The 11,739-nt window shown below is 42.3% G+C and overlaps 1 protein-coding gene across 1 annotated transcript in view; it reads right to left on the minus strand.

Annotated features, from left to right (window-relative positions):
* The window catches only part of KIF14 (kinesin family member 14), a 48,668-nt gene extending 39,709 nt beyond the window's left edge, over window positions 1-8,959 (minus strand). Inside the window, exons 1-4 of the mRNA XM_056844726.1 lie at window positions 8,853-8,959; window positions 5,278-6,405; window positions 4,041-4,295; window positions 59-149 (exon numbers count right to left, since the gene is read on the minus strand). Coding sequence (XP_056700704.1) covers window positions 59-149; window positions 4,041-4,295; window positions 5,278-6,405; window positions 8,853-8,959 — 1,581 coding nt within the window. The remainder of the gene's footprint in view (window positions 1-58; window positions 150-4,040; window positions 4,296-5,277; window positions 6,406-8,852) is intronic.
* Window positions 8,960-11,739: the final 2,780 nt, after the last annotated feature.

Genomic DNA, 11,739 nt, shown 5'->3' on the forward strand with positions numbered 1-11,739 from the left:
TTTCTTCTTGCCAGAGGGGGGGAAAGAGGTAGTTCAAATCAACATACTGAAGAAATACCTGCTGTGATTCCATATTTGCTATCCGAGTAAAGAGATCTTCACAAAATCTTGGTATAATTCCTCGTTCATCATCATCAAACCCCATCATGCTGTAATTACATACAGAGAGAAAAATATACTGTATATATTTGTAGACTCAATTTTAAATTCTGCAGAACAACCTTTCATGTATCTCTAACTTAGCATTACTATGTAGTAGGCATCAGATTTGAACGGCAGCAGCCAAAGATTTATGAGCTGTATAATCCTAAGAGAAGTCGAAATGTAAGTAAACAAAGGAAAGTTTCTCCTATATCTACAGTTAAAAGGTTTGCCTCCCTGGGGGAATCTCCCACATTATAACCATTGGCTGACTGAGAGTTCCTTAAGAATATATCTTTTGCTCAGGATATAAACTTTGAAGAGCTGCCCAAGATTGAGAATGTAAATTCTCTTTCTGACCCTTTAGCAGACAACCAAAAAGATTCCAATTAACAAAAAATGCAAGATAATCTTTTAGGCTTCCTGGGAGACCAATGTAAGGTAACAGCTCAAACAGTAATCTCAAATTTCGAGCTGACAAAAATTATTAAACAATTAGACTCCCTTAAAGATTCTTTTGACATCTTTTCTCGGAATGTAAGGAGGCAGTCAATAATTTATGAGAGGAATACTGACAATGTAACAATTGCAACATAAAGCTGGTAACAAACACACCTAACTAAATCAAAAGGAAAGGAAAATACATGAACTTTACAAGTTAACCAAGTAATGCTGCAAGTCACCCATATAAGAATAAATCAAGGGCAATAGGAGTCTTGAAAAGCTATTATCTTTTCTTTAGGTAAATTACTGTGCATTTGCCCCCATTCTATCTACCTATATATTGTTTACTGGCTTCCAAGCTATCAAGTGTTATTGACATTTAAACATGCTGCAATTCCACTATGCTGTTTAAAATGAACTCTTTTCTCTCTACCTACTAAATCTTACCTATAAGGACTTTTAGATATTCAGGTGCCTGACCTTTGATTCGGGTCAATAAATTGGCTACCCAGAGGATTTCTCGGTCAAGGGCTCCTGCTAAAACATCTGCTGCCAAACATGAACATATAATACCATCTGTTCAAATGATGGATACACTGGATACAACTATCTCCTCAGCGAACAAGATTCTGAATGGACAAAAACCTTTGAGTAGTCGTAGCAGACCCTCTCATGCTACAGCATATGGCCAATTGGATTATTGTTCTCGTCAGCTCCCTGATTAAAATTGTGAGGGTACCACTTAAAGGCTAACTAAGCTTAAGAAATATTTAAATACCACTTTTATTTAAATGGAACCATTGATTGACTTGTCATCTCCCAAGGAGGATAACCAGACTGAGCGATTGTGATGACAATTTCCCTGGAATTTCAGAATTCGGCTGCGACTTGACGGCACTTTACACACACACACACCTTTGTACATTGTCTTATAATCTCGTCACAACTTTAAGGTTGGGGGTTTTAGCATGGGGCTGGATCCTGTTTGGGGAAAAGTCAGCCTGCGTGCCCCCTTTTCTTAGGCTGGAGACCCCAATAAGGGATTTTGGGGAGGCCTGGATTTGGACATGCCTAGTCGAGGGCTGTAGGGTTGGCCTCCTCCCAAATGGCAGGGGGCCACACAGTGGCTGCCGTCCAAATGGGTCCTGGATACTGCCAGCTCCGGCTGTGCCCAGCAAGGGGCTGGGGGAAGGATACATCAGCTGGCATCGGGTCACCTGATGTCAGGATTCTGCCTCCATGCTTGCCAATGCCTAACGCTGTAACTAATAAAGTTGTGGCCTGTTTCAACCCATCCATGTTGTGTTTGTAATCTATGTACTGCTTAACCTCGCACTCATATCGGTCTGGGTTTCTGGGTTACTTGGGATGTTGAGGGCGGGGGTGGGTGTCCCCTGTGGTGGAGCCGGACTCAGGATCCCCTGATCAGCCTGGGCCCACAAAGCATTTTCCCCTAGTGGCAATTCCAGACCTGGCATCAGAATAGTTCAATTTATTCTTCCCACAGTTTCAGGGGAATTTGGGATTAATTATTTCAGATTTCCACTAGGGAAAGCCAAGCAGAATTAGACGTCAAGGGGAGTCTGATTATACAAACTTTAATGCTAGATTATAGCATGAAAATCGTGTATAAACATATCAGATTTTGATGTCATGTGCATTCTAGGAATTCTGGGCAGGTTAAATGAGCCAGTGTGGTCTAATAGTTAATGTTCAACTAGAACTACAGAAATCTGAGTTCAGATCTTCCCATTCTTCCAAGAAGGCAATGGGACCTTGGACCAGTCACTGTCTCCCCACCTGGCTTTTCTAACGGGGGGGGGGGATTTGAACAACAGTCTTTAGCTATACCTACAGAACTTTCCCATAGAAAGCTGTAATATTTAATAGAATACTGAATTAAAAATTAAATAGACAGATCCATTAGGTCTGTTGGGAACATTTAACTACTTTCTGCATCTCTGATGCAAACCTGTAACTGCTGTAAACAATAGAAGCATCTTACACATTTGTTATCAAACATCAAATTTGAGTATATGTCCAAGACAGACCCATAGTAAATTATTCTTTGAATGTGCAACCAGTTATTTACAGTAACTTTATAAGTAAGGAGCCAGTGTGGTGTAGTGGTTAAGGTGTCTGACTAGGATCTGGGAAACCCAGGTTGGAATCCCCACGCTGCCATGGAAACTTGCTGGGTGACCGTAGGCTGGTCACACACTCTCAGCCTTTACCATGGCAAGTATCTGGATGGGAAACCTCCAAGTAACACCAGAGGCAGGCAATGGAAAGTCCACCTCTGAACGTCTCTTGCCTTGAAAACAATGTTTGTATGTTTTTGTGTTTAAAAATAAAACTTTATTTTTAAAAAAGTAAACCCTAAGGCAGGGGTGTCGAACTCATTTGTTAGGAGGGCCAGATATGACATAAATATCACTTGGTCGGGCCGAGCCATGCGCACATAAATAAATAAATAAAGGAGGGAGGGAGGGAGGAAGGAAGGAAGGGAAAGGAAGGGAGGGGGAGGGAGAGAGAGAGAGAGAGAAAGAAAAGGAGGGAGACAGAACCAACGAAAGAAAGAAAAGGGGAGAGAGAGGGACAGAAAAAGAGGAATAGAGAAAAGCCTTCCCCACACACACCCGGACGCGCCAGCGGCCCAGCGCGACCACGGGAAGGACTCGGCGTGACCGGGCAGAAGCCTTCCCCACTCCCTCCCCAGCCAGGCACGGGCCCCAGGAAGCCCAGAAAAGGCTGGGGGAGGGGGGAAAGCAGGACTAGGTTCCTCGGCTCCGCAGGCCGGATAAAAGCCCTCCGGCCCGCAGGCCGCATGTTTGACACCCCTGCCCTAAGGAGTCATCATAAATCAGCTGTGATTTATTGGCAAACACACACACGCACAGACACATAGGTAGGATGCTGGGAATACAGGCAACTGAAAGCAACAGAAGCCACATAAAACATAACCTTACAGTATAGCACCAGTAACTAAACAAGGAAGCAAGCAGTTGCCTCCGTCTGCATGGTTAAAACCCACTTCACACACTTGTAGCAAAGTGGACATACTTATCAGTATGGCTGGAAGTTGCAGACTGTCACCTCCCAGAGGCAAAGTCCCAACTTCTGTTCATCTAAATCCACACTATGGGGTTAACAGGCACTATTGGAGTACTTAATAATAATGCTTGGCAGCCACACAGCATGGCATGCGTTAGATTTGAGCTCCGAATTCAGTTTCATAGCCTTAATGCTACATAAGTTCTCACAAGACTAGACAACATAGGTAGCAGAGTCCTCAAAACATCTCCATACAGTCAATAAAATTTTATTCAGATACAAATTTGAGGAGAATTTTCTCCATACTGTTACTCTGGTTTCCTTCAAGTAAGCATAGCATTTCAATAAGAATGTCAGAAGCAAACACATGAAAAGCATGCAACATCGCCAAACTGACTTACGTATACGACTTTCCAGAACCAGTCTGTCCATATGCAAAGAGGCAGGTGTTGTATCCTTCAAAGGCTGTTTCCAGGAGAGGCCCAGCCACCGACTGATAGACCATCGTCTGACTTGCAAAGTTACTATGTTGCTTATCAAAAGACCAGAATGAAAAGTCAAACATGAAACTGTATACTTGTCTTGTGTCTGGGTGGTGAACAACAGTCTCTTGGCCAGCCATAGATACCACCTGCAACATTTCTTCATTTTTGTCTCTGAATAAGACACAAAATAAAATAATTTATTGAAAAACTGAACACATTCCCCAACAATGAGTTCCTGTCCTCAACTGGTCCTAAATAATATCTTTGAAAGTGTATATAAAATTACAGTACAGAAAAATCAAGAATCAAGACAGACTGACTAAGAGCGCTGAAATTTCCGCTATTAGATATTACTATTTTATTTATTAACTTGGTGAATTGTCTGTAACAGTATACTAGAATAAAATTGTTTAGAGTTCTACTATAAATAATTGGAAAACAGAGGAACTTGATACACTCTCTAGGATTATAGTAACAAAGCAAAAGAAACACACTTCTTATATTTCTGTTAAACATACATCTTTCAAGGCATTGTATGATTGAACTTTCAAGGCATTGTATGATTGAACTAACTACAAATATGAAATCCTAACTCTTACAGTAGCGTTGGAAACATGTAGTACAGGAAAAGTTTTGTTCACTGCCACTCAGTTGTCTACAGAACTCAGTTAACCGGCATGCCTGGCACAAAGGTGCCTCTCCTGGGCACACACTCCCCCTCTGCCCAAGCATGAGTTGCCCTCTGGGCAGAAGAGGCCACTCGGCCTGGCTGTCACACATCCATCGCTGACCCAACTCAGCAGCAGTGAGAGGGCAGCAGTGCCAAGGGGGCAGAGGAGCAGGCTGCCCATTTGACATAACTGCTCTCTCCACCATGTAAAAGCATATTTGGTTAACCAGCAACCCCCATTTCCCCATGGGATACCCCATGGGTTAACAAAGCTTTTACTGTCTCATTTCCCCCCAGCCTTGTACAGAGCTGATGCCTAATGAAATACTAGAAGATGGCTCATGAACAGATGCCAACTGTTAGTACCACTAGAATAGAATATTGTGCCACAGAACCTCTTGGCAAAAATATATATAAAAACCTACATAATTTCAGAGAGGCATGCTGAAATCTGAGATAAAACATGGTAACAAAATGACAGACCTGATGCTGAAGGGACGCACTCTCACTGCAACAGTCACTTTACTGTTTTCAACTTTGAAAGGGTCATCTTTGGCGCATGCATTCTGAATTGGAGCATCTCCTTTCAGCAAAGCTGTTTCAGTGTCCATGCTGTTTTCTCGCCCCCTTCCATTTTTATTAGTGAGAGAGAGAGGATTAGAAATATTGGGTTTCTTCTGCGAGATTATTTGAAGACACGTTGTCTTGTTCCTTATGGTGGAGATAGCAGGACTTCTGGCATCCTGAAGAGGTCCACATTTTCCTGTAAATTTAATTCCTTCTGCTATAGCTTTCCTTGGTGTCTTCTGTCTTTCCAAACTTCCATTTTTAATAGATCTGTTTTGCTCACTGCCAGTCTCATTTTGCTTACTGAAATTAACATTTTCAGCTGCTTTTAATGTCCTGTTTTCAGGTTTTGCAGCTGTTAAGGGCACTGAACTAAGAACCTCCTTTTGTGAATTAGTACTGACTGTCCTTTGTTTCAAAGAAGCATAGTTATCAGTACCACTGGAACCACTGTGATTAAAAAGGAAATTATTTTTCTGCTCCAAACTTCTCTTTATATCTGTGCGACCTTCAAGTGAGTGAAGGCCATTTTTAACAAGTGGAGTGTCCTTGCTGTTACATTTTGGTGGAAATAAAGTTTCATTGCTCTTCTGTGTGAGAGATCTTTCATTTTCTGTTCTACTTTCAAGAGTGTTGTCTATTTTACCCTTCTCGTTTGATCCAATCCTCAGACGCTGCTGTAGTGTTGGATGCCTTTGGGTTTGTGTAGTTTCACTGTCCTGTGTAGTATTCTGATACAATTGTCCTTTGCTTGTCACTGTTCTTCTCTGGAGGCTCAGCTTACCTTCATTCATACATGCCACTGAAGCATCACCCAGTTTCTTGCAGGCAGAAATCACGTATGTTCTGTTTATTCCTTCCGTTTTTCTCCAGGACTGTGGTAGTGGTATACCTCGCTCCTTTTCTGTTGCTTGTGATGTAACCTGTGGCCCAAACCTGTTGCTTTTAGCAATGGTATTCTCTGGGGTATAATTTTGTAAGGAAACACCAAGAGTATCAGTATGGCATCTTTTAGGCACAGTATAGATAGGCATTGCCAACAAGCTGCAATTGTAGGACTGACACTATCTTCTGTAAGCTTTTCCAGGGGAATACACTTGACTTATTTTCTTTATAATATATCACCATGGGATCTGTAAAAAAAATTAAGTTTCTAATATATATAAAACTATTAATCACTTTGGTGGTCTACATTTAGTAATGCCATCCTGACAGATTTTGTTAATTGTTTGAGTTTAAATCAGATTTTGAGTTCTTTAAAGAAATAGTTATACTGTGGCATTTTAAAAATAACTGTATAAAAGGAAATCTGAACTGAACAATACTACATTCTATACTTCTTAAATCTCAGTTCATGACTCACTGCTAGACAAAATTAAAACTTCCTTCTTAATGGAAATGGAACAAATGGGGCGGGGGGAAGACTTCTGAATTAAAACATAAGGATACAATTGTTAATGTGCTGTATTTATTGTTGCAACAAATTATGAATATACAGGACCAAAGTGTTTACTTTCTACTTAATGAGAAATGCTGTTTGTCCAGTGACTAGCAACCTTACTTCTGGTGGAATATTCTGAGGACTTTGCCTACACTCCCACATTCCAAAATCTGTACTGGAAGATGATCCTCCTTGTCAAGTAAGTGATCTTATTAACGTATTTCCACAAGTTCTGAACTCCACTAACTTTACAATTGCACTCCCTTCCTCTAAACAAATAACTGCGTACTGCAAAATGTTGCGGGCAGTATAATCAGAAATTCTGAATTAAGCTTAAAATATGAAGGTTTGATGCATATCAATTATTTAAAATCTATTATTTTCTTGTGATAATTTAAACCATAATTTGATAGTTAGTGCCATTGCTAGAGGGAGAAGCATTCCAGGATCTGAGAGTAAAGATCTGCCTACCTTCAAGGAACAGCTTCCAACATACCATTATCAAAATCTCTCTAGCCCCATTCAGCCCTTACAATTAGTTAGTGCCCTTCCCTATCCACAGATGCCCTCCCCATCTACAGCTTAAGTACTTGGGGCGGGGGGTGGGTGGAGGCCAGTGCAAAGTGAACAAGGAGAGGCTCAGTTCTAATTTTGCATTGGAATCAGGTTCCCTACTTCGTGCCAAGGTTTGGACAAGGTACATCCTTGCTCACGGGCTAAAAGGAGAGAAGAGATGAATCAGGGCTTGCTAGGTCAGACATCTCTAAATTATGATTGCCCTGTCACACATAATTATTTTACCATATTTCAACACATCTCAGGAGACCATATTTTTCTTTGACAGACCTTTTTAACAGACCAAGAGAATCTTATCAGGACCCTGACATGTACTGTTCATACTACTGGGAGTGTTGTGCGACAACCAAGCACTCAGCCTGTTGCCCACCCATTGTACAAGTCTGTCCCCCCACCACCTCCCCAAGTTACCCTACTGTCAAATGAAAATACATTTTGCCTAACTGCAATGGGGCTCAACTAAACAACCTACAAATGCTTTCTATAAAACTTTGATCGGTTCCTAAAAGTCAGCATATTGCAGCATCACTAGGAAGGCACCACACAAAGTTTTGAGGCACAGGAATAATCCAAGTAATGAAAATTATGGGTGCTACTAGCACAGTCATTTCTCCTCCATTCAGAGCTTTTCAGGAACGGTGCTCACAGGATGCCTACGCATCATCAACTAATATGGACTTGTTACTCAAGACCTTTTGTGCTTGCACGGGGAAAGCAGATAGGGTGATTTTTTTCACTGCCATTTCAATACATGTTTATGGATAAAGTGAGTATTCTAGTCTGTTAAAGATGCTGAGCAGAGAACAAGGGATAACAGTTATTCCAGAGTAACACTAACACAGGGCTTACAATTACAACATAAAAGAGTTGCTAGGACAGACCTAAATCCTTTAGACCAGCATACTGTGTTCAATAAAAGCCAGCCAGACACCTGGAAACTCACAAATATCTCCAACATCTGATATTTAGGATTGTACATGGAAGCTTTCAGCAGATCATATTTTAATATTTTATGCTGGTCCTTTAAAAATGTGTTTTGTTTTGGGCCTGTAAGCCACGACGAGTGCCTTGGTTGGAGAAATTGCTACAAGGAATTAACGCTTAGATAATATGTCCGTATTAGGCATTTAGCAAGGGAGTAAGAGGGAGGGGGAAATAAATGCTTCAGCTGCCTTGAGGCTGAATCTTATTAGTGTCTCCACACGGTGCGGGGGAAGAAACAGCATAAAATAAAAAACATTCAGGCGAGTCTAGCAGCGCTCATTTTCAGACACGCAGCACCAACCTTCCCCTCTCAAGGAAGCTCCAACGACGGTCAATGCAGGGGGGGGGAAGAAACCCTCACTATGGAACACTCTTAAAATTATCCCTCCCACACCGAAGAATCCTTTCCGGAAGTAAAAGACGGCGGAATTTCTGACCAGGTGAGCCAAGAGAAGGATGCGCGCGCCCTTTTCCCCACCTGCCAACTTACCTGCCCTCCAGCAAGCCACTAACAGCCGGTCGCTTCGGCGGCGCCTCTAATTCCCGGTTCGAATGCCCCGCCGGAGCCTGCCATTGGTTGGAGCCGAGCGATGACATCACACACCGTCCCCCAAGAGGGCATAGGCTGCGGCTCTCCTGGCACTTCCGGTTCCGAATCGAAACCACGTGCGGGGCGGCTGAGGCGGAAAAGCAGTACAGGATACAGAAAAGTAACACAGACTAACAAAGACTTTAAGATAATTCACAGTGGGTAGCCGTGTTAAGTCTGTCTGCAGTAGTAGAAAAGGGCAAGAGTCCAGCAGCACCTGAAAGTTTTAAAGAGTCCAGTAGCATCTTAAAGTCTTTAGTAGAAAAGAGCAAGAGTGCAGTAGCACCTTAAAGACTAACAAAAATATTTTTGGGCAGGGTGTGAGCTTTCAGGTATCTGAAGAAGGGAGCTGTGGCTCACGAAAGCTCATACCCTGCCAGAAAATATTTTTGTTAGTCTTTAAGGTGCTACTGGACTCTTGCTCTTTTTTACTACTGCAGACAGACTAATACGGCTACCCACTGTGAATTGTATTAAAGTCTTTGTTGGTCTTTAAGGTGCTACTGGACTCTTGCCCTAGGATACATAGAGGTAGACTGGCTGCTCCCTTTCTACGCAGGAATTCTGTGTAATGCTTATTCTCCCCCCCCCCTTTGCTGCCACTAGTAGGGTATTCTTTATCTGCTCTCCCTGACAGTGAAGGGGTGGGGGAGAAGATGTATAATTGTCGTAAGTTGGCGGGGAACGCTAAAAGACACCTGCAGATTCAGTCCATCCAGCTTTGTTATTGCAGTTGAAGACTCGAAGCTCCCCCAAGGCGTTGTTCCGGGTCTTTTATTCATTATCTTGTACTTGTTAGTATAGATTGAAAGGGGGGAAAGGTAGATGTGTACGTGGAGAGAACCCCTCTACGAAAGAAGCAGTAGCAGATAACGGCCTGGCATTTTTAGTTTTCCTTAATCCAGTAAACACCGAGTAACTTCAGTCGTCCTGCAATAAAAGTGTCGGGCGGAGGGGCGCATCGCAAAAATATGAGCGCTCTGGCAGAGGGCACAAAAGGTCCGGGTGCTGATTTCAAGTCAAGTCAGCCCGACTTTGGTCTGATGTCTATTTCCAGTTTAACCATGCGATCCTAATCCCAGTTACACTCATCTAACCCCTCTGACTTCAAGGGAGGTACAAGAGTTTAACTCTGTTTAGGATTCCACTGTTAAAATATTGAGGACTATCACAGTTATGAATTTTCATTTTTATCTGCATGGACTTCAGTTATCCGATCTTTAAAACAGAATTGAGTTTTCCCCAGAGTCAGAAGCATCCCCCCAAAAGGGAGCGGTTTCCATTCCTTCCCATTTCACCATCACACCTGATAAATAACCTTTGCAGGATTCTGTTAGTAGGTGTTTTGTAACGAGTGGCAGGACTGCCCGTTAGAATCAATGGGAGAGGCTGCACAGCCCATTGAAGATAATGGGAGCCAGGATTACCAATTGACTTCCATGGGCTCCATTGAAATACATTACAGCTCAAAAAGAATTGCAAAGAAAATGTGGAATGGATTTACCATTAAAGTCTCTGGACCCAGATTTATTACTCTGGGACTGAAATGTCAGCCCCTGAGACTAGCCCAAGTGTTCTGGGACTGGAATGACAGCCCATGGGACTAGCAGAAGCATTCTGGGACTGGAATGACAGCCCCCAGAGTGGAATGACAGCCCCTGGGACCAGAAGAAGTGTTCTTGGACTGGAATGACAGAATCACTTACGCTGTCATCATTTTAAAAGTAGACGACACTAATCACTGCCTCCAGTCATACGATGCAATCTTTTTAATGTCAGGACCACAGGCTGGACCACAGAAGGATCAAGGATGATTTAGGGTTCTATTAATTGGGTGTTTCTATGGACCATGGGGGCAGGGTATTTAGTGTTGTTGTTGAGATACATTTTGAACACTAAAGTTTGTTGTTACTGTTTAAAGTATATTTACTCCAAAAAATTTTACATCATTTGACATCATCCTAGCATCTTACCCAGTCATGTTCCAAGACAGTACTCTGAGTCAATCATTTTTTCGCTTAAAAGCTAGGTCCCCGGCTACATCATCTAGAAACTTGTGACTGAAAGGGCTTAGGGGCAAAGATGTTTTCTCATCCAAGGATAGGCTGTTTGGAGGCATCTCTGCTGGGCGGGGTTGCTCATCCAGTTTATGATTACATTGTATTTTAATATCATATAGGGCAAAAATCAACCTTTGCAGTCGATGTAACATATTATTCTGTTCTTTTACTGGCAAACCACCAAAAGATGCTAATAGGCCCTCTTCTGTGCCCTCAAAGCCCACTGTATGCAATCCTTTTTGTACTAGGGTATCCATTTTTGTCTTTGGGAAAGTAGAAATTAGTGGGGGACCATTTTGGGGTCAAAGCTCTTTAGAGTCCTGAAAATGCACATGTATATTTACACAATCATTTCCCCTCTTAGGTGCTGGTGCCGGAGATGTGAGATCAATAAGCAACTCAGGTTCTTCAATAGTTTGGCTGGGCTTAGGGACATATTCTCCTCTGTTCTTCCTTATCTGGGGTGAAGCCTCCAAGTTTGTTAAGAGAGATGGCTTCCCTTTCTGATAGTATGACTGCACAGGAAACACTTGGTATCTTTTAAGGTACCCTGAGCATCTTAAAACTAATAATTTACAACATGAACTTTCACAAGCTTCAGTCCCCTCTATCACATCTAGTTTTTCAAGCTAGATCTCAACATCCTTAGCTCCTAGCATGGAGCAGTCACCAGACCTCTTCCTGGAAGAACTCTGAAAATGAATCTTGATGCCAGGAGTATTTAATTC

Source organism: Euleptes europaea, chromosome 2 (genome assembly GCF_029931775.1).
Source record: "Euleptes europaea isolate rEulEur1 chromosome 2, rEulEur1.hap1, whole genome shotgun sequence".
In the NCBI taxonomy this organism is placed as follows: domain Eukaryota; kingdom Metazoa; phylum Chordata; class Lepidosauria; order Squamata; family Sphaerodactylidae; genus Euleptes; species Euleptes europaea.